Source organism: Loxodonta africana, chromosome 4 (assembly GCF_030014295.1).
Source record: "Loxodonta africana isolate mLoxAfr1 chromosome 4, mLoxAfr1.hap2, whole genome shotgun sequence".
NCBI lineage: Eukaryota > Metazoa > Chordata > Mammalia > Proboscidea > Elephantidae > Loxodonta > Loxodonta africana.
The window spans coordinates 144,250,238-144,274,154 of NC_087345.1; the positions used below are offsets into that span (position 1 = coordinate 144,250,238).

General features: G+C 38.2%; 1 protein-coding gene and 1 pseudogene across 1 annotated transcript in view; both read right to left on the reverse strand.

Annotated features, from left to right (window-relative positions):
• GDI2 (GDP dissociation inhibitor 2) overlaps nt 1-23,590 on the reverse strand; it is a 47,287-nt gene extending 23,697 nt beyond the window's left edge. The window contains exons 1-4 of the mRNA XM_010590764.3: nt 23,327-23,590; nt 3,993-4,100; nt 1,511-1,610; nt 463-597 (exon numbers count right to left, since the gene is read on the reverse strand). Of these exons, the coding sequence (XP_010589066.1) occupies nt 463-597; nt 1,511-1,610; nt 3,993-4,100; nt 23,327-23,371 (388 nt within the window). The 5' untranslated portion in view covers nt 23,372-23,590. The remainder of the gene's footprint in view (nt 1-462; nt 598-1,510; nt 1,611-3,992; nt 4,101-23,326) is intronic.
• LOC135231266 (nuclear transcription factor Y subunit beta-like) lies at nt 13,301-17,138 on the reverse strand (annotated as a pseudogene).
• Nucleotides 23,591-23,917: the final 327 nt, after the last annotated feature.

Below are 23,917 nucleotides of genomic sequence, written 5' to 3' on the forward strand. Positions count from 1 at the left end.
ATGGATGGATGGATGCATGTATGCATGGCTTACTAAAAAAAACAAACCCGTTGCTGTCGAGTCAATTTCGACTCATAATGACCCTATAAGACAGAGTAGGGTTTGTAAGGAGTGGCTGGTGGATTTGAATCACCAACCTTTTGATTAGCAGCCAAACTCTTAACCACTGCACTACCAGGGCTCCACAGATGGCTTGAAGAAAAAAAAAAAAAATCAAGCCCATTGCCATCGAGATGATTCCAACTCAGAGTGACCCTGTAAGACAGACGAGAATGGCCCCATATGGTTTCCAAGAAGCACCTGGTGGATTCAAACTGCCAACCTTTTGGTTAGCAGCCATAGCTCTTAACCACTATGCTACCAGGGTTTCCTACAGATGGCTTAGGGGGTATTAAATTTTATCTCTAAGATTTTTTTCCATTATAAAATCTTATTCTGAGAAAACAAAATAAAATTACTTACTAGATGCCAGGGCTTCTGCTTCAGTGGAAGGAACCTTGTAGATTCTTCCTCCCTTATAGACAAAGCTCCCTTCAGTTACTTTGAAATCCATGTAGCGGGTGACCTCTGTATAAAGCAGCATCTTAACCAGTTGACCTGTAAGAGTGACATAATTCAAACTATAACTTAAATGTTACCACCCTTAAATATTAGCAGAAATAAAAGCACATTTACTAATACAGCTTCCCAATATTTTCTTAACATTTTCTAGTAACTCCTACAAATAAAATCTCCAAAACCATATCTTAAACAGGACAACCAGAATGCATACTATTGCTTAGCACAGTAAGAAGAGTCTTTTTTTTTTTTTTTCCAAATGTTACAACTTCAAGGTTAATAACCTTATCAGCTGGCCTTCATAAATGCTATGGTCTGAAATTTAGAATTGTAGTATTATTATAAATGGGTTTGGATTTCTTTACAGTTCTTATATTGTAAAGAGTGGCATCTCACAGGTAAAACTTTTTAGTAATTTGTGCTTTTCAGTTTCAAGCCAATCTACATTTATTAAAGTGAGCATTAACTTCAGATAAAGAAAAAGCCAGGGTTACAATTAGAAATATTACCCGCCTATGAGACAAAGAAATTTTGGTATAACAAAACTAGCAAAGTTGTTTGAAAAACCAACAAAATTAAAACTTATTTGGCCACTGGGGTAGCCAAAATTTGTTTTCTGAGAAAAGAAATAAATAATGTGGAGAGCTTTATGCAGCCAGACATTAAAACATACTGTACAATAATTTATGTAATGCTGGCAAAGAAATAGAAAACAAGCTTACAATTTGGTATATATTGTGCCACATCATAGTTTTGTTTCTCTAGAACCAATTACTAATAAGTCACACCTTCTTCTCTCCATTCTTAACTTACTGTCTTCTGACACCCTTAAAGGACCATATTACTCACTATATTATCGCCATTCAACAAAACCCATTTAGATGTACCTACATACCTAGGGATAATAATCAAGAGTTAGTTTCTAACATAAATTTAAGTTAGAATTCTTTACCATTAGCCATAAGGAACTTGGGAATTAAGTCAACATTCCAGTCTCTTCCTCTCCCCATTGATGCTGGTGGTGATCCTGGTATTTTAAATCTTTTGTATAACTAAAATCAAAGCAAAAAATACCCATAATGTAACAAAATTCATTTTTAATTTTTCATCACGACATGCATTTGTTTTTTGATGAAGTGGTTTTGGTCTAATAACTAACACTACTACATGAAGTGAAGTCCAACAAGGGAATTTCATTTAGTATCACATAAAATTTTTAGCAAGGCTCTAATACATGTATATGTATAAATTAAATACATTACTAATGAATGCTAAAATAAACAAATATTGCAAAGGTTTGGGTTTTTTTCCTAGCAGAAAAGCATGAATACAAAACTATTTGCCAATGACACATTAGGTCTCTTGGTGCATCCCTTATTTGTAGAAATCACTGAAATTCAATTTTCTCCTGAACAAAAAGCTAACAGCGGCTTACTTTTGTTTCTGTGATGATGTAAGGAGCTAAAAATAAAATTTGGTTTCTTCAAATCAGAAAACGCAATTAAAATTAGTTCCAGTTAATCTTTAATTTATATGACCTAAGGGGAGCTCTAAGGTGTAAAACAGTTAAGGTTAAATGCTCAGCTACTAACAGAAAGGCTGGGAGTTTGAATCTACCCATAGATGTCTCACTATCTACTTCTAAAATATCACAGCCACTGAAAACCCTATGAAGTACAGTTCTACTCTGTAACACATGGGGTTCCCATGAATCAGAATCAACTTGACTATAACTAGTTTGTTGGTTTTTTTTTTGTTGTTGTTCTAATAGGAGCTCTAGGTAAAAGGCAGCATGTAGTATAAAGTCTGAGAATATGATTCAAGCTCATGAATTCTATATTGCTAAGATGGAACAGAAAAAGCAAAGTTGGTATAAACTCACTCAATAGAAACTTATGAGTCTCTGAGTATATTTACCAAAAAAAGGGAAAGAAGGCAGCTTGCTCATCTCATTAAAGATCAGCTAATAAATGGTGTCAACGTATCACGCCACAGATTACTTATTAATTGCAAACATATCACTCCAGACCAATTATAATGTAGAGATCTGGTGGTCATGACCTCAACCAAGGGATCAAACTTAGCAGCATTAACAGTGAGTTAACCAGACATTATGTATCTCCTGATGTGATAAAATATTAAGTACTTAACAATACTTTCTTATAAATCAGACTGGGCTTTTCAAAAAAAAAAAAAAAACTTCATAGATTAAGAGTAAAGAGAAATACCACCAAATGTAATGCTTGAACCTTTAGTTAATCTTGGTTTAACAAAAAAAACCTTCTATACAGCCATATAAGACATTAAGACGTTCTTGGGATCACTGGGGACATTTGAGTATGGCCTGGATTTTACTGCTTATTTTCTTAAGTATGATAATGGTATTATGATTATGTAGAATATTATTTTTATATCAATGATGAAATATTTAGGTCAAATATGTCTGCTTAACTTTCAATGGTTCAAAACTAACAACAACAAAGAGACGTGAAACAAATATAGCAAAATGTTAACTCTTGAATCCAAGTGGAAGGTTTTCAACGCATTGTATTATTCTTTCAACTCTTCTGTATGCCTGAATACATTCTAAACATTTTTTAGTATAATTATCACTGATTATCTAAAAAGTCACTGATGACTTATATCATTGCCTATAAAAAACAGTAGAGCTCATATCTGTATATGTGGATGCATAACAAATTCCACACAGAGAAATACATATGTTTAGTAAAACACACACTTTTGAAATGCTTTATGTGTCTTTGTTCATAAAGAGTTGGCAACAGGGCAGTATAGCAAAAGGAGGAAAGTTTTAGTCATATAAGCTAGGTTCACAATCCATCTTTGCAATGCAAACCCTACAGAGACTATTTTGTCCTGTGAAAAATGGGGATAAAAATATCTCTTTGACTGGGTGACTGACAGAATGAATGAGACCATGTAGAAAGCACTGCCATGGTACCTGGCATATACTACACCTTCATTAAAATGTGAGCCTCTACCAACTCTTTTCAGTCTGTACTCTATTAAGTTTGAGAAATAATAGATAATTTTGCTCTAGATAGCAGCAAAGGTGACAATTTAAATTTTTACAAGCCACAAACTAGAAGTTCCTGAAAAATTATAGGGTTCCATATATTCTATTAGTTTAATAAACCAAAAAGCCAAAACCAAACCCAGTGCTATTGAGTCGATCCCAACTCATAGCGACCCTATAGGACAGAGTAGAACTGCCCCACAGAGTTTCCAAGGAGCGCCTGGTGGATTCGAACTGCCGACCCTTTGGTTAGCAGCCGTAGCAGTTAACCACTCCGCCACCAGGGTTTCCTAGTTTAATAAAGCAAAATCAAATTCACATATAAGGAATAAAGTTGAGATTCTCAAGTGAAATACTCCGAAGTATAAAGGTCACAGTAATCTTTACTAATACTTACATCTTCCAGTGGTGTTATAGACGCACTTTCTCCTCCGTAATATGGGTTTCGATCCATGTGAAGAACTTTCTTTCCATTCACTGACATTATGCCTGACAGGATACATTCCTACAGTGAAAGTATAAGTATTTTCAATGGAAGAAAAGTGGCACAATATGTTTAAAATAGGTACTTTCTTTTTTAAAAGTCTGTTATTAAACATTCTTTTAGTAATTTACACTTCTATATGTGCGATAATCTTCTCTAGAAGATATGGATGAAACCCTAAAGCAACAGTTCTTAACGTGTGGTCTGTGCACCCCTGTAGGTCCTAATGTTAAAGCTATTTTCATAATAACACTAAGATACTATTCATCTTTTTTTTTTTTTTTAAACTGTGTTGGCATTCACACTGATGGTGCAAGATCCATGCTGGATAAAACGAATTAAGACAGTGACTCTAAACTGTACTAGCAGCTATTGTATTCTTAATTACGAGGCAGTCATAAAAATAAATAAATAAATAAAGGGCCATTTCAATGAACAAGGTCCTTGATAAAGCATTAAAAATTGACTTTATTAAATCTAAACCCTTGAATACACATCTTTTTAATATTCTATGTGACAAAATGGGAAGTACATATAAAAATCTTGTATCTAAAAAAATAAAAGCTTTTGCGTGATTGATTTATAATCTGAAGTAGCTTTTTTTTATGGAACAGAATTTTTACTTAAGATAACTGTCGAACTATGGTTATTTAGACTTAGGTGTTTGACAGACATTTTCTCAAAAATGAATGTCAAGGAAAACAACTGACCGTATTTGTTGCCAATAACGAAAAGTCAAGATTTCAATTAAAAATCAGTATTTCGTAAAACATATCTACCACTGTGGGCATAACAGGTCACCGAAACTTTAAAAAAAAAAATTAGATTTTATCAGTGATAATATTAATAAATATGATTTTTAACACTATACAATGAAACGTGTTACACCATTTGGAAGATCTGTATTATTCACTAAACCAATATCCCCCAAATGACCAATGAATGATTTTACAAAATCATGCAGAGGGATAAAAGATGAATTCAAAGTGCAAGCTAGATCAATGGATTTTAATGTAACAATATGAAACATTCATTGATGGACTTGCAGATATCACACTGCAATTAAGCTTTAAAAATATATACCATACTGTATGAGACCACTATTATAAAAACTCAAGAAAAAGAAACAATCTTTGATGGTTACATGGATGGGAGGGGTGGGAAGGGAAAAACACTAACTAGGTAGTAAAAAAGTGGTAACATTGCTGCAGGGTAAGACCAAAACCAAAAACCAAACCCAGTGCCGTCGAGCCGATTCTGACTCATAGCGACCCTGTAGGACACAGTAGAACTGCCCCATAGAGTTTCCAAGGAGCGCCTGGCGGATTCAAACTGCCGACCCTTTGGTTAGCAGCTGTAGCACTTAACCACTACACCACCAGGGTTTCCTACAGTACACAATAATGGGAAAGTCAACACAACCCGCCCAAGGCAAAGTCAAAGACACTTCACAGATACTTCCAAACTCCCTGAGGGACCCAGCAACTGGGCTGAGGGCTGGAAACCATGGTCTCAGGGGACATCTAGCTCAATTGGCATAACACAGTTTATAAAGAAAATGTTCTACATCCAACTGTGGTTGAGTGGCGTCTGGGATGCTAAAAGCCTGTGAGCAGACATCTAAGATACATCTACTGGTCCTATCCTGACTAAAGCAAAGGAGAATGAAGAAATCCAAAGGCACAAGACAAAGATTAGCCCAAAGGACTAAAGGCCCACAACTACCACAATCTTTGCCAGACTAAGCCCAGAACAACTACCCCAGCTACCACCACCAACTGCTCTGACAGGGATCACAATAGAGAGTCCCAGACAGAGCGGGAGAAAAATGTACAACAAAATTCAAATTCACACACACACAAAAAAAGGCCAGATTTGCTGGCCTAACAGAGACTGGAGATACCCCAAGAGTATGGCACCTGGACACCCTTTTACCTCAGTATTGAAGTCACTCCCAAGGTTCACCTTTAGCCAAAGACTAGACAGGTCTATAGAGCCAATCATAACACACATAAGAAACATGCTTCATAGTTCAAACATGAATAGGAGATTAAATGGCCACACCAGCCCAAAAGCAATGACAAGAAGGCAGCAAGGGAGAGGAAAACTGGACGAACGGTAACCCAGGATGAAGAAGGGGAGACTGTTGATACACCACGGGGTTGGCAACCTACGTCACAAAATAATTTGTGTATTAATTGTTTAATGAGAAACTAATTTGCTCTGTAAACTTTCACCTAAAGCAGAATAAAAAAAGATATATATATATCACTTGTGTTCCAGTATATATCAAAAAAATCCATAATAATATAAAATGGCTATTAAAATACTCCTCTCCTTCTCAACTACGCATCTGTGTGAGGTCTGATTTTGCTGATACACTTTAGCCAGATATAAGAATTCAGCTATCTTTTATTGAGGTAGATATTAAGGAGATGTGCCAAAAAATGTAAAACAATAGTACTCTTCTCACAGTTTTTTTTTTTTTTTGGAGAATGCAGTAGTTATATTTCATTAAAAACATTATGCTGTTATTTTTAAGTGAAATAATATTTTTTAAATATTTCAGTGTTGGTTTCAAATATGACAAATATTTATAGACATAACCCTTATAAACAAAAGCTCTAGAGGCTTTTCAATTTTTAAGAGTATAAACAGATCCTAACATAACCAAGGCAAGGGAAAACATTGAGAGGTACACAAATAAAAGGCCAAGAAGGTAAATACTATTACACACATAATCCAATGGTATTAACAAACAATAATGACCACTGAATACACAGGCAGATATAAATCCTATTAGGTGTGGGAGGGTGTATGGGAGAGTACTCACATGCATATGCAAGTTTGGCTGTGAATACTTCCATACACTTATTTGTATGTGCTGCATGTATATTCATATATAAAATGGATACTATATATGTGAATATTCATATTATATATATGAGGTAGCACAGTCATGGAAACAGCCTAGCCATATCCAAATACCCTGAGGGACTGAGTTACTGGGCTTGAAGGCTGAGGACCATAGTCTCAGGGGACACCTTAGTCGACTAGCCTAATATAGCTCATGAAGAAAACCTTCCACACCCTACTTTGCTAAGTAGCATCTGCAGTCTTGAAAGCTTGTATGGGCCATTGAAGGTACAATTATTGGTCTCTTTCTGTCTGGAGCAAAAGAGACTGAAGAAAACCAAAGACTCAAGGACACAATCAGTCCTAAAGACTAACGGACCACAGGAACCACAGCCTCCTCCAGACTGAGACCAGAACAACTAGATGATGCCCAGCTACCACTATCGGCCACTCTGACCAGAATCACAAGAGAAAAGTCCCGGTTAGAATGGCGAAAAAAAAAATGTGTATAACAAAATTTAAATTAATAAAAAAAGACCAGATTTACTGGTCTGGGAAAGACTGGAGTAACCCCTAAGACTGACAGCCCTTAGACACCCTTCTAACTTGGAAATGAAAACATTTCTGGAGATCACCTTTCAGCCAAACAACAGACAGGCCTACAAATAAAACAATGACACATGTGAGGAAAGTGTTCCTTAGAACAATCATCTATATGAGACCAAAGGACAACGTATGCCCAAATGCAAAGATGAGAAAGCAAGAAAGGGCAGGAAAACCAGACAAATGGAAATGAGGAACCCAGGGTGTTAACAGGGAGAGTGCTGACACATTGTGAGAATTGCAAACAATGTCATGGAACAATTTGTGAATGAACTATTGAATGGGAAACTAATTTGCTCTGTAAACCTTCACCTAAAGCAAAAAAAAAAAAAAGGAAACCCTGGTGGCACAGTGGTTAAGTGCTACAGCTGCTAACTATGAGTTGGAATCGACTCGACGGAAACAGGTTTAGAAAAAAAAAAGATCACAAAAATTTTTTTAAAAAGTGTTGAGGTTATAAAAGCAAGGAAAGACTTGAGAAACTGTCACAGATTCAAGGAAACAAAGAAAACATGTCTATTCAGTTTAGCAATGTGGTGTCCTGGATTGAATCCTATAGGAGAAAAGGACATTTGTGGGAAACCTGGTGAAATCCAAACAAAGTACATAGTTTAGGTAACAGTATTGTGCCAGTGTTGATTTCTTAATTTTTAATAATTTTATTATCATTATGTAAGATCTTAACTTTACAGGAAACCAGGTGAAGGGGATATGGGAACTCTGCACTACTTTTGTACCTTTTCTATAAATCTAAAATTATCTTATTAAAAAAAAACCCTAAAACAATGAGTTATCACCTCATGCTCATCAGAACAGTAATGATAAAAAACAAACAACCAAAAAAGAAAACAACAGATGTTGCCTGGGTTCTGGAGAAGTCAAAACTCAATCAATTCCTGGTAGCAATGTAAAATGGTGCAGCCACTGTGTCAATCAGTTTGGCATTTCCACAAAAAGTTGAACACAGAACTACCACATGACTCAGCAACCCCAGTTCTAGTTACATGTTGTTGCTGTTGTTGTTAGGTGCATTTGAGTTGGTTCCAACTCAAAGCTACTCCATGTACAACGGAAAGAAACACTGTCGGGTCCTGCACTATCCTTACAATCATTATGCTTGAGCTCTTTGTTGCAGCCACTGTGCCAATCCATCTCATTGAAAGTCCTCCTTTTTTTCACTGACCCTCAACTTTACACTCTCCAGGGACTGGTCTCTCCTGATAACATGTCCAAAGTACATGAGATGAAGTTTCACCATCCTTGCTTCTAAGGAGCATTCGGGGTATATTTCTTCCAAGACAGATTTGTTCGTTCTTCTGACAGTCCATGGTATAGTCAATATTCTTCACCAACACAATTCAAAGATATCAATTCTTCAGTCTTCCTTATTCCCTGTCCAGCTTTCACATGCAAACGAATTGTGCAAGGACATCAAACATGAAGAAAGCAAAAGGTCATTAAAAAGACAGAAAAGAAAGAAAAGACCAAAATGAATGTCAGAAGAGACCCTGAAGCTTGCTCTTGAATGCAGAGTAGTAGCTAAAGCAAAAGGAAGACATGATGAAGCAAAAGAACTGAACAGAAGATTTCAAAGGGTGACTCAAGAAGACAGAGTATTAGAATGAAAAGTGCAAAGACCCGGAGTTAGAAAACAAAAAGCGAAGAACACACTTAGCATTTCTCGAGCTGAGAGAACTGAAAAAATTCAAGCCACTAGTTGCAATATTGAAAGACTCTACGGGCAAACTACTGAATGACGCAAGAAGCATCAAAAGAAGATGGAAGGAACATATAGAGTCACTGTACCAAAAAAATTGGTCGACGTTCAACCATTTCAGGAGGTAGCATAAGATCAGGAACCAATGCTCCTGAAGGAGGAAATCTAAGCTTCACAGAAGACACTGGCAAAAAACAAAGCTCCAGGAATTGACAGAATACCAACTGAGATGTTTCAACAAACAGATGCAGAGCTGGAAGTGCTCACTCATCTATGCCAAGAAATTTAGAAGACAGCTTCCTGGCCAACCAACTGGAAGAGATCCATGTCTGTGCCTATTCCAAAGAAAGGTGATGCAACAGAAAGTGGAAATTATCGAACAATATCATATACAAATAAAATTTTGCTGCAGATCATTCAAAAGCGGCTGGAGAAGTACATCAACAAGGAACTGACGGAAGTTCAAGCAAGATTCAGAAGAGGACATGGAACCTTGAAAACATTATGCTGAACAAAATCAGTCAGTCACAAAAGGGCAAATGCTATGTGATCTCACTTACATGAGCTAAGGAAATATATAGAGGCCAAAGATTACTAGTGGTTACCTGGGATGGGAGGAAGGGGGAAGGGAAAGTTTTGGCTTAGGGGGCATTGAGTTTATGCTAATAACAGTGGGCTATTTTTGAAAAAGACAGTGAGAATGGTTGCACAACATGTACAATGTAATCAGTGTCACTGAACTGTGCATGTGGAGGTCACTGAATTGGCATTTTCTTGTATTTTCACCACAATAAAAAAAAAAAAGTATGTAAACTGATTCAGAGACCAGAAAGTTTGAGACCCAGTACTCTAAAGGAAGGATCCAGGATAACCATTAATAAATTAATAATCCACAGAGGATTATAAATGCCCACTCTCAAGAAAAAGGTAAATAAATCATGGATATATTAAGACAAACCAAAGCAAGAAGGGGGGAAAAAAATCAAGAATGAATACAACTAAAGAGAAGAAAAACAGAAATGGGGTATATATTCACTTAAAATCATTGTAGCAGGGTTCAGGTGATCAGTGCTTTATTTTATAAAAAGACAAAGAAAAGTCCACGTATCTTAATAAATCCCTCATGCTTCTCAAATTTATCCAAAGGACTCTAGATAGCAGAAAAGTACTATCTCATGCCCTCAGAACTCTTTACACCTTTATTTTTTAAATTCAAAGAAATGTCACATTTTCCTCCATAAAGTATTTATTCATTTTAGTATTTTTTAATGTTTTCAATTACTAACCATCAGGTTTGAATATTAGTACAGATGAGTACATCGCTATATGTTGTAACTTTCTATTTTTTTGCATACTACATAGCACCCATCACTTCCCTAAGGGTACATGTAACTTGGTTTGAAAAGCATACCCATTAAAGATACATCTCACCGCGTTTTAGGTTAGTGTTTAATGAAGAAGTGACTAGGCAACTATTATCTATACAACTTTTTTTTTTTTAATTAAAAAAACAATCTGGTCTAATTCCCGTAAATAAAAGCTAAAACACCAAACAGCTGAAAACATTAAGTCACCGGAAGACAAAAATGAAGGAGAGGGTTACATAATAATTTGAGCTCCAAATATTTAATTATTCCTAGTTTTATTAATCTTCACCAGTGGTATAAGGAAAATCTATGTTTGTTCCTGAGAAAATGAATCTAATGGCATATCAATATTAGTATTTGATACCACAGTCCTCAATTATGACATTATTTTATTTAATTTCCAATCTTTCCTAAAGATAGTTTAGCTATAAATCCATTCATTTCAGGTCCTAAGCCCCTGTTTACCTGCAACCTTGTATCGCATTCAGATACACTGCAGTGGTTTCTAACATGCATTACTAGATCATTCTGAACCTAATGCTATTTTGGCCTCAAAAGAGTCCACAGAATTCATCTTCCCCAACCTATGGCAATCAAGACAAATTTTAAAAACTGAAGTTCTTTTTTAGAAAACTTTTTATTGATGTAAAACAAAGCATATTGGAAGTGTACAGCTCCATAAATTCTTACTAAGTGAAATACATCCAGTAACTGAACCCAAGATCAAAAATAAAACATTATCAGCACTCCAGAATGCCCCCTCCTGCACCATTCTAGTTAGAACCATCCCTATCCCATAGCCATTCTCCTGATTTCTAAACACCAAACATTAGTTTTGCCTGCTTTGAACTCTGTATAAACGGAATCATATGGTGTGTACATTTTGTATCTGACATCTTTTAACCAAAATGTTTGAAAGATTCATTCATGTTTTGTGTATAACTGTAATTTATTCATTCTCATTGCTATGGAGTTGTTAGATACTGTCAAGTCAATTTTTAACGCACTGCAATCGTACCGCTTTAGAGTAAGGATCCCCAAACTATAGGAGCCAAATCTAGTCTGCCAGCTGTTTTTTTTTAAGTTTTATGGCCTGTTTACTTCCTTATTGTCTACGCCTGTTTTTGTGTAACAACAGCAGAGTGCCTGTGACAGAGACTGTATGGCCTACAAAACCTGAAATATTTACTATCTTCGCCCTTACAGAAAGTTTGCCAACTCTGCAAGCAAGCAGTGGTTCACAAAGTTTAGTTCCCAATTACCCGTCACCCATGAACTTGTTAGAAATGTAAATTCTAAGTAGATCTCAAACTTTAGCATTCATCCACATCACCAAGAAGGCCTGTTAAAACCCAGGGTTCCAACCAGTTCAATCTGGTCTGACCCTCTGCTGAGAATTTCACTTTCCATCCCAGATATACAGAATCTGGATCTTTATTTTAATAAGGATCACCTGGAGATCTGGTTAAAATGTACATTATAATTCAGTATATGGGGGTGGGTAGAAATCCAAATTCTCAGCAAGTGGTCGAACCAGAATGAACTGGTTGGAAACCCTGATTAAAACATACTGCTGAGCCCTGGTTGCGCAGTGGTTAAGAGCTTAGCTGCTAACCAAAAGGTGTGCAGTTTGAATCCACCAGCCACTCCTTGGAAACTCTATGGGGCAATTCTAATCTGTCCTATAGGAGAATCACTATGAGTTGGAATTGACTCAATGGCAACTGAATTTTTTTTTTTTTGGGTATTCCCAGAACTTCAATATAGTAGGTCTGGGGTGGAGACTGAGAATTTGCATTTCTAACACACGCCCAGGTGATACTAATGCTGCTTGTCAGGAACAAATTCTGAGAACCACTAGTAGAACAGCACTTCTCAAAATTTGATTCTGATTCAGTATATCTGGGATGGCATCTAAGATTCTGCATTTCTAGTAAATTCTCAGGCTGCAGATATGGCTGATCCATGGACCACAATTCTGGTAACAAATCTGTAGAGGGTTCCACTGAATGAATATACCACAATTTATCATTTCTATGACTGATGAACACTTGGGTAGTTTCCAGTTTTTGACTATTACAAGTAATGCTTCAGACTATGAACATTCTCATACGTCTTATTTTAGTATGTATCTCTGTTAGGTATGTATCTAGGAGTGATACTGCTGCGTGAGCGTGTTCAACTTCCATAGATAATGTCAAACAACTTTTGGATGTACCAATTTACACTTTTGCCAGCAACGTACAATAGTTCCTATCATTTCATATTCTTTCCCAACACTTGTCTTTTTTCTAATTTTAGCTATCCTGGTGAGGATGTGGTATTTTATTATTTGTATTTCTCAGTGACTAATGAGGCTGAGCACCTTTTTATAATTTACTGATTCAGGTATCTTCTTTAGGTAAGTGTCTATTCAAATTATTTGCCCATTTTTAAGATTGGCTTTCTGTCTTTTTCTCACCACTTTGTAAAAGTTCTTTATATATAAGTTTGATAGCCATACGTATTGCGAATATCTTCTCCCATCCTATGGCCTGCCTTTTCACTTTCTTAATGTCTTTATAAGCAAAAAGAACTGGAGGTATTTTAAAATTACAAAAATCAACCATAACACTCTTAAACAATTCACTTGTTCAAAAAAAAAAAAAAAAAAGAAGCTAAAGCAACACTAACATATATGGTTCAACATATTATATGAAAGTAGAATAATATTTACTACCTCAAAAATAGGTTACAAATAACAAAACAACCCACTGCAGTCAAGTCGATTCCGACTCATACCAACCCAAAAATAGGTTACACTATATAAAACAGAAGAAGACTAAATAGTCAAATTCCCAGATGACAAGAGTAGACTTCTGGCTTCAACTTTCAGAAGCAAAAACCACAGCAAGTAAAAGCTATCTTTTACAGATGGAATTAGCATAGCTTCTATATATAACTTTTCACACTCCATTGTAAATTAGCATGATTCACTGGACCATGGCTCTAAAGCACACACTGAAGTCTAAGGCCTAAAATAAGGGGCTCAATAATTTAAAGATTGAGTAGAGTCCAAAGAGCTGACAGGAACTACCTTTAAAGGTGCTAGCCAAAGCTAATCAAAAATCGACAGTTTCACTAATTCTTCTAACTCCATCTATAAAAAAGATTGCTTTAACCTAAGATACTCCACTGGTCTCACACCCTCTGAAGCAAGGGAGAATGAAGAAAACAAAAGACACAAGGGAAAGATCAGGCCAAAGGACTAATAGATCACAACTTCCACAGCCTCCACCAGACTTAGTCCAGCACAACTAGATTGTGGCCGGCTATCACCACTGAGTGCTTTGACAGGGATCACAATAGAGGATCCTAGGCAGAGCTGGAGAAAAATGTAGAACAAATTTCTAACTCACAAAAAAAAAATAATAATAAAAGACCAAACTTACTGGTCTAACAGAGACTAGAGAAACCCCAAGAGTATGGCCCCCAGACACGCTTTTAGCTCAGTAATGAAGTCACTCCTGAGGTTCATACTTTAGTCAAAGATTAGACAGGCCCATAAAACAAGACTAAATGGGAACACTAGGACAGGGGCAAGGATGAGAAGGTAGGAGAAGACATGAAAGCTGGTAATGGGGAACCCCAAGAGCAAGAAGAGGAGGGTGTGTTGACATTTGTGGGGTTGGCAACCAATGTCACAAAACAATATGTGTACTAATTGTTTAATGAGAAGCTAGTTTGTTCTGCAAACCTTTATTTAAAATACGGTTAAAAAAAAAAAAAGATTACAGCCTTGGAAATCCTATGGGGCAATTCTACCCTGTCCTGTAGGGTTGCTGTGCATTGGAACCAACTCCACGGCAACAGGATTTTTTTCTTTTTAATAGGGGAAAAAAAAGATTGCTTTTACATTGCTAAAAGAATAAAATAATAGCAGCATAGATGTAATGCAGTAACACTTCTAAAAGCCAGAAACTGTGCAAGGTAGAAACCTATCAGAGAAGGAAAATTCAAATATTTTCCACTAATAGAAGGTGTTGCTATAGGGTTGCGATGAATCTGAATCAACTCGATGCCAATGGTTTGGATTTTTTGTTTAATAGAGAACGACAGAAAAGAAGTAAGACTGCACCCTGTCAAAAGCAGGAAAACTTGCAAGAACTGGAAAAACAAGGCAGCCTCCGTAAGTTCCAGCTCTCACGGGTTTCACTGTACTTTACACTTTGCCTTAAAACATGGGAAGACGTCACTAACTCACTGATAAAATTCATCAATCATATCTGGGCATAAGGTGTACATTAATGATTCTAAAAATTTTAACATCTTCCAAAATTAACAGCTCAAAACTAAAATCTACTACCTATCTGGTGAACTCATATTAACAAGTAATGCACATCAAAGTCATAGAAAATGCAGAGTTTTCTTCCTTTGTACTAAAAAATCTGGTCTCCCCATCATACATGTGAAAAATACTGTTAACTTTTACCAGAAAGTTTACATAAATTAGTCAACGTGTTAGTTTTAAACCTAATGAGAGTACTCCATATTTAATCTCCATCCTTTGAATTCACCCATAAATTACCTAAAAATACAAACACATATAAAAAACTAATATTATGAAACCATTTTCAGAATCCAAGTTCTTTATAACAGCATCCACCACTCATCTGGTATTTCATGTTCTCTACCTAAAAAGAGGAAACCCTGGTGGCGTAGTGGTTAAGTGCTATGGCTGCGAACCAAAGGGTCGGCAGTTCGAATCCACCAGGCACTCCTTGGAAACACTATAGGGCAGTTTTACTCTGCCCTATAGGGTCGCTATGAGTCAGAATCGACTCGATGGCACTGGGTTTGGGTTTTTTTTTGGGTACATAAAAAGAGGTAACCAACAAAAACTGTTGAAAGTTTAGCTGTAGCAAAGTTCCAGTATGTGTAAATGAGTGAGTGTGGGAAATGGGGGAAGGCCCGCATCAGTGATAATGAAGTTTGCTTCCCTTCAGTACCCTACATACAACGCTTACCGTTGTTGTTAGCTGCCCTTGAGTCACCTGAGACTCATGGCAACCCCATGCACAACAGAACAAAACACTGCCTGGTCGTGGGACATCCCCATGATTGGTTGCAGCTCAGCCCATTGTGATCCATAGGATTTTCACTGGCTTATTTTTGGATGTAGATTGCCAGGCCTTTCTTCCTAATCTGTCTTAGTCTGGCAGCTCTGCTGAAACTTGTTCAACATCATAGCAACAGGCAAGCCTCCACTGACAGATGGGTGGTGGTTGTGCATGAGGTACACTGGCTTCCTGAGTCTCTTTCACGTATAACAATAAACAAAAAAGTAAACCAAACCCACTGCCATCGAGTCGATTTCGACTCATAACAACCCTACAGTACAGAGTAGAACTGCCCTACAGGGTTTCCAAGGAGCGGCTGGTGGATTGGAACTGCCAACCTTTAGGTTAGCAGCTGAGCTGTTAACCATTGTGCCACCAGGGGTCCTAAATGGTATACTAGTAACCCAAAAAGTTAATGCCCCCGCCTTTAAGAAAGCAACTTAGGCTTGGAAGAAAACAAAGTTTATTAATATTCTGATATAGTAAGTAACCAAACTAAACACCAACTAAAACTTTAGAAAAACATCTTATCAAATACTACTGTATTTTGTTTTAACTCTACCCTTAGATTTTATGAGAAGGGCAAACACGATGAATTAACTCAGCCGCTTACCTGAATTACAAAAGTAACATGATTCAATATTAAAATAAGAAACTCTACGAATCTCTTTAGTAATAAATTGCAATACACAATGCATGCAGGAGTCATACAGAGCAACAAACTCTTGTACTAAACAAAAATAGTTTAATACCTTTAAAATCACGCATGAAAAAGATTTTCAAGTCTGAATTAACACCTCGACTAATCAAGCATCAGGAAGCTACATCACAGCTGTTCAATACACAAAGAGACAGCTCTTCACCATCACTTCTTCCCTCATGTCTCTGTTCTGGAATCGTACAGCATCTTTCACTTCAGCACTGCCCATTCCATCATGTCTTCAGATCATGAAAACTGAATTTGTTGAACATCAGAAATCTGCTGATATGATACTGTGTAAACCATAACATGGTTGTTGACCACCTGCAAAGCCCAAGGTAGACATGATAAAGAGATTATCCTCTCCACTGACTGTCTTCCTTTTCTCTTGATGGCATCTTTCACTTGCTTCAGATGTTATAAAGCTGATGAACTCACACGCACATTCTTGAACACTTTCTTTGGCATCTTTTGCAATCTTTCCCATTTGAGGTATGGCATTTTTCATTATTCTTGCCACACCTGCAATTGGAAGATATAAGATACTTACCTTGTTTTCTGAAACTTTGTTTTGAACCATTTGTGTCTTCATGATCGTTTATGCTGTCCTCAGTATTATCATGAAGCTGTATAACATAAGGACCTCCTGCAGAAATTCCTAGTTGAGAACATCTGTTGTAGAATTGTCACCATTCAGTTTTCCCATTCCCTGCCAACAAAGGGGCCGGGGCGGGGGTGGGGGGGGTCTCCTTTTCCACTACTGCAATTCTATTAAGAGTCATACCATCCTTCCACTCTTCCAAGTGTTGTGAAATATTGTCAGAACTGTGTTGTCAATGGTGCTTAAGAACACCTGTCTAAAAAGATGTCTTATCTTTACCAATTTCAACCTTAGTCTAACCCGAGAGGCTTCTTTCCCACTAGGGACCACAAGCCACCAGATGGCTGCATTCCTAACAAGTAAACCAGACTGAGAGAAACTAAATCCATTCCTTCCTCCCAGGGACCTCGCTTCCTCCCCACGATTCTGGCGGTGGGGGGTGGGGGGCAGCGCCACCACCCGTTCCAGCCGAGAAGTCAGTACCACGTGTACACGGTGGCCAACCCCCACGTTAAACCCCGACTTGCCGCGCCAGGGACTTTCTGGGCCTCTGACCGGCCCCAACGGCCGCCACCGCCGCCCACTCGCCACGTGGGGCCTGGAATGCAGTGGGCAGACAAAGCAGCCGGCCCGCCAAGCTCCTGCGGGTGATCCGGAAGGTGGCGCTACCCGTAGGTCCCCAGGCGGCGGCTGACGCCAAAGGGGTTCCTCCAGCCAGATGGCCGCGTCAGGATCCAGGCCGGGGTTCCAGAGCAGGTCCCCCGGGCTAGTTCCTGCACAAAATGGAGCCGACCCAGGGCGCTCCGAGAGGGGCCCAACAGCACCTCGGGGCCCCTCCTCGTCCTCTCGCCCGGAGCCCAGCGGCGGCAAGCGGACTACAAAGAGCCAGGCCGCGCCCAGCGCCCGCAGTGGGAGCAGCCTGGTTGGCGCCAGCCAGCCAGGCCCCGGTGCGGGCGGGAGGCGGGTGCCCCGGGCGGCGGCGGCCTAGTGGCCACTACTGTATTTTTAAGTTCTCTTGTGATCAGAAAACTAACAGAAATAAATCCACACACAAAAATGTGGTTAGGAAAACAAGGTACTAATAACGTAGTGTGTGATCACAAGGCTACTTATCAAATTATATGAGGAAGTTTTATTAAGTACGAAAATTTTAAATCACTTAACTATCACAATGGTGTATATATATCACAATAATAACGTAATAATAAAAACTTTTAGTTTTCAGCAGAGTGTTTAAATGTCTCTGCCCCTCTAACGCATCTCATTAAAAGTTTACTCAATATGGCTATTAGTGATGGTTGCACGATTGAATTGGTTTTATGGAATCCTGCACGTGAAGAACGCCGAACTGGCAAATGTTGTGTTCTCTTTATTTTTACAATACAAAAAGATATAAAACATAAAAAAAGGTCAGTGATACAACTTAAAAAAAAAAAAAAGCTTACTCATTAAAAGATAGCTTTTCCTGAAATTTGCCTCTAAATATGCCATTCTCCTGCTCAAAATCTTAGCCCACTGTTTATAATACAAAGTTCAAATTTCTTAGCCTAGTACTTCAACAGTCTTGGTAATAAGCCTTCTTTCCACCTCTATCTCCCATTACTCCTCATACCTTCTGTTCCAGGCAAACTGAACCATGAGTCCTCCCTATCCCTGAATGCATCCCCTTCTTCATACCAAACTTCACACTATCACACTAGTATGCTAAAATATATCTGATTTTACCTGGATCTTCTACTGGGCTAGTATGCTTAAGGCTGATCTAAAATACAGACTGCCTACAAGACATTTATACCTTCAAAAAGTAAGACATTTGTAAATATTGGCCCTATAATCACTACTGCAGTAAAAGTTCTTTGTCTACAGAACTTTAACATTGCTATGGCAAGGGTTTCAAGGAGCAAATCTAAGATTGAGTAAATCTAAATCGCAATCTAAATTACAGTTCAGGATTTTTAAATAACATACAAAACGTCCTCTCTGAAATTACAAATTCTTCAGGAAGAAAATTTTTAAAAAAGCATGTTTTACACGGGATGTAAAACAATTTTTTAAACGTTTAAAACTGAGAATAATCTGGTTAAATATCACTAAAATACACATTTCTATTCGTAACGCCTTAATAGAATTACTATATAAAACAGGAAAACAAAAAAAGACCTCTGGGCAGCACAAATAGCTGTGGAGCTAGTTACTCTTATTTTATATATTATTTCTAACAAGCTTCATAAATTTATTTCCAAGTCCACAGTCAATCAGAAAAAGCAAATTAGGTGATGTGAGGCTGCCCACACATGCTGAAAGCAAAGTAAAAGTTGCCAGCCTAACAGCAAAGTAAGGGGGTGGGGGTGGATTGAAAAACAAAGAAAAGAACTCAAAAAGTAGAGCAATCTGAGAAGTTAGCAAGGAGGGCAAAAGTTCCTACAAAGCTTAGTAGGCCTTAATGGCTTCATTAAGTGATAAAACCAGTAAAAACCAAACCTGTTGCCATCCAGTCAATTCTGACTCATAGTGACCCTTTAGGACAGAGTAGAACTGCCCCATAGTAATTGCATAGGACAATAATTAATCCTCACAATGTGAAATCTTAATTATCAAGTAAATTACTTCTGTTGCTTAGTTAAGAAGTTGTGATATCATTTAGAAAGGCTTTTAGAAACAACTTTTGGTTCTTTAAAGGGATAACCCTCAATTCCTTATAAAACTCAATTGTTGGAATACTCCATTTATACAGAATACTAAATTTCTTTGAGGCAGTGAGAGAATGAAGACTTTACTCCAGTTTATACCAAATCCTTTTATGCATTCTTCATTAAAATTATTATCAGTATTTATGAATTAATATGACCTTAATTTAGTCTCAACTGATACAACACAATGACAATAGTAAGCAACAGAGAAACTCCAATACTTCCTCACACTTCCCTTTAATAGTAAGCAAACCTCACTAAAAAGTATTTGACACGCAGGTATCAGGTAGTATTTGGTACCCATACCTGCAGCGGAAATTTTAAATGCCTTTCTTTGGATTTTTAAGACTCAGGCACTAAAAATAAAGAAAATTAAACGGCATGTTCACTCCAAATACTCAGTTAATTCTAATTTAAGCGTTTTAATTTTGGTAGTCTCTTGACTTAACTAAGTAAGCGAATTTCCTGTAACACTAAAAATAAGGGTATAATATTTATCATTATTAAAATCACTCTATCACCACTACTCTTTTTTTTCAATATTTTATTGTATTTTTTGTGAAAGTTTACACAGGAAATTAGATTCTCATTTAGCTATTTCTATACATATTGTTCAGTGACACTGGTTACATTCTTCACAATATATCAGCATTTTTGTTATTTCCATTTTGGTTGTTCTGTTTCCATTAATCTAGCTTCCCTTGTACCCCCTAGCCTTCTCATCTTTGGTCTAGGGTAAATGTTAACCATTTGGTTTCATTTAGACAATTATTTTGAGAAGCACATTACTCACAGGTGATACTATTTATATTATGGGCCAATCTGTTATTTGGCTGGAAGATGACCTCTGGTAATGGTTTGAGTTCCAAGTTTAAAGAATATCTCAGGGCGATAGTCTCTGGGGGTTCTGCTAGTCTCTATCCAGTAAGTCCGGCCTTTTTTTTTTTTTTTTTAAGGAATTTGAGCTTTGTTCTACATTTTTCTCCCATCCTCTCCGGGACCATTATTTGGGTCCGTGGTTGGAACAGTCCACCACTACTCTTCTTCTATCAATGATGGAATAACAAAAATGACCTAAATTGATATAATTCTCAACGATCGCCTCACAAAACAATCTAGGAAGGTTCACAGGGTATTAAAATCATCCCAGCTATAAAGTGACAACAGAAATTGGTCTTATCTCTAGTTGAGTATGCATCTATCTACTTATCAAAAAGTTCACAATTATTCAAGTGAAAATTTAAATAAAGTGCATTCTCTTCATTTGGCTGTTACACAGTGAGACTTGCCATCTTTGATACAAAGTGATGCCTCTGAATCTGGCAGGTGCTAACCTGCATGATGACAGATTTGCACTCACTTGTCATGTTTAACTGTAAGCAAATCTGAAAGACCAATAATAACCTTAGAAAAACAATAGAACTAACCGGCTCTTAAAACCTTCTGGTAGCAGTAGTACCCATTCCAATGGGCAAAATCCACCACAAACTGCTAAGCCCCAGCTCTGAATTCCAATTAGACACTTAAAAAACAGAATAAAATTCTGCAATGCATAGGACTATTCATTTAGGATCCAACAGTGTTTCAGCTCACCACCAAAAAAGAAATTAGACTGAATCCCTCACATTCAAAATAGTTAAATGGCTTTCTAGATAAGTGATCTCATCTATTTGGAACTATTTCCTAGCCAGTCACATGTGTATTTCCAGACTGTTCAAACATTCAGAAACATTCAGAAAAAAATCACCATAAATCATTATAAACACAAAAATGATGTATCAGTGATTTTAATGATTAAAAAATCATTTTACCAGAATAAAAAGCTATTCTAATTCTTAACAGCCGTTTCCTAAAAAATTAGCCAAGTAAAAGTTCAAAGATTTTTTTTTCGTGTCTAGAGAAACCTAAAATAGCTATTTTAATGTTATCTGAAAAAATTAATTTGATCTTGAGAGATTACAAAGCATTTCAGCTCATTTGAAGTGGTGGTTTGCATTAAATGACTCAGGAATTTGAGGTCAGATTCATAAGATACGGAAGATTTTCATCAATGTTCACCTTATTAAGACAGAAGTAGTCCAAAGACAGAATTCCAAATTTCCAAAGAAATTTGACAAACTGGTCCTCTCTTCAAATGGATTTTTTTTTCCAAAAAAAAAAAAAAAAAAAGTATGAAGACAAAGAAGTACAAAATACAACACCTGCCTGCGTTATTTCCAGAATATTATCCAAAGGTCTCTAAGCAGACAGATGCCCAGGAAAATAAAGATACCATGGTATTAGGAACAGCTTGCATTCGTACTGCTATTGTATGTAGTAATACGTAATTATGTTGTTACTGATTTACCGTCTAAATCCCTAAAGAGAATACAGTAGTAGAGAGAGAACTTGGCCTCTACCAATCCATCACCAATCCATTTCTTAGCGGAAAGCATGTAGAACAGACAATGGAGACAGGGGACAAACCAAACAAAAGGAAAAGATGACAAAGGTCAGGTGCAAAAGCATCTGACAGACAAGTTTTAAGACAAAACTCATTTCCATTCTACAAATGCTCAATAAGTGGAGTGGGGAAGGTGGCTAAAAAGAATCGATAATGTTTCTTATTTGAGGCTGGGAGAATAAGAAACTAATTGTTCATTTTCTCTAAAAAGGAAAACTAATTAAGCTGTAACAATTACCGAACAGTGATTCTCCAATGACTTGTCGCAAAATCTTTGCCTAGCTTTGGCAGCCAAAGACTGGCTAGTGGTTGACGACTAAATAGGAAATACAAGTGTCCTCCACCCTCCCCCACTCTGCCTTGTGCTTTTCCGTTTCCTATCCGAAGAGTCATCAAACCAAAAAGGGAGGTGGAGGAGCATCAACACCCCAAACCAGGCTTTTTTTTTTTTTTAAACTCTGTGGGAGAATGAAACTCTCTTTTTTCCACCTATTTTTATTTCGCCATCAGTATTCATCATCTGCTTGACCGGCTTCACGACTAAAGCTCTGGGTTTTCAATTTCCTGGTTCTTTCCTTCCACATTAAACAATCTATTCCAACCTGCAACCGACACAAACTGCCATGAGGTTACGAGAGCGCTAGATTCTGCCGCAGGCTGAAACTCCTTCAGAACTCACCCATTCCAACCAGCGAAAATTCTCTTTACCGACAACCTTGAGAACCACCTCTTCTTCTTCGAGAAAAAAAAAAAAAAAAAGACGACAAAGTATTAACGAAAAGAGATGCAAAACCGCAGGCCGGCTCGCCCTCTCAAGGCAATGCCCAGATGCCTGCAAACCGGGGATTCAGGAACAGAAACACAGACAGGCCGACTCTTCGTGTCCACGTCCAAAGGTGAGCCCACACCTTACACATCCACAAGTCGGAGGAAACGGAAGACAGTGCGGTAAACTAGCGGGGGACCTGGGGAAGGAGACTGCAAAACCTGCCGGCAAGACAAGGAGCTGTGCGGGCCGGAGCACCCGCGGCCGCAGCCGCCCCTGTCCCGGCCGCATTGACTTCCCCGGACAGCTCTGGCCTGGGCTGGGGTCTGCTCCCCCGCCCCCTAGCCCCGCGTCCGGGCCACATGCTCCGGGGTTCCTCGGCCGCGGTCGCTGCCTAGAACTCACCGTCAGGCCGGTGCCCAGCACGATCACGTCGTACTCCTCATTCATGGCGGGGACAGGGAGAGGATGGAAGACAAGATCAAGGAGAAAGCGCAGGGATTCTAGACAGCCAAGGGGGTTATATATCAACCCTAAGGCGGCGGTGTAAGAGCTCAGGCCGATTTCGGAGCCCAAGAGAAAAAGGAAGACCGGAGAGGTAAAATGGAGCTGAGAAGAAGGCGAACCTGCGCGCCACCTCAGACGGGAAGAGAAGAGCCGGGAAGGGAGGGGGAAGAGAAGGACGGGAAGGGAGGGGGGAGAGAGGCGGGGCGGGCAACAGGAGCCCTCCGCAGCCTGGGGGGCGGGACTTAGGGGGAGGTGCAACGGCGGACCAGCGATCACGCTCCTCCTTCTCTCTCATTGGCTACTTCCCCATCACTCGCCCAATCATCTTCCTCTCAGACTTCACGCGAGAAGAGGTTGGGCGTAAACAGCTTAGATTCCGGTTACCCACCGAGTCCTCTGCCACGGTGGTTGAGGGGCGGAGGCGGTGGTCCGGCTCTAGCGATTAAGTGGGAAGGAAGTATGGCCAGAAGCTAGACAGTGACTGTCAGC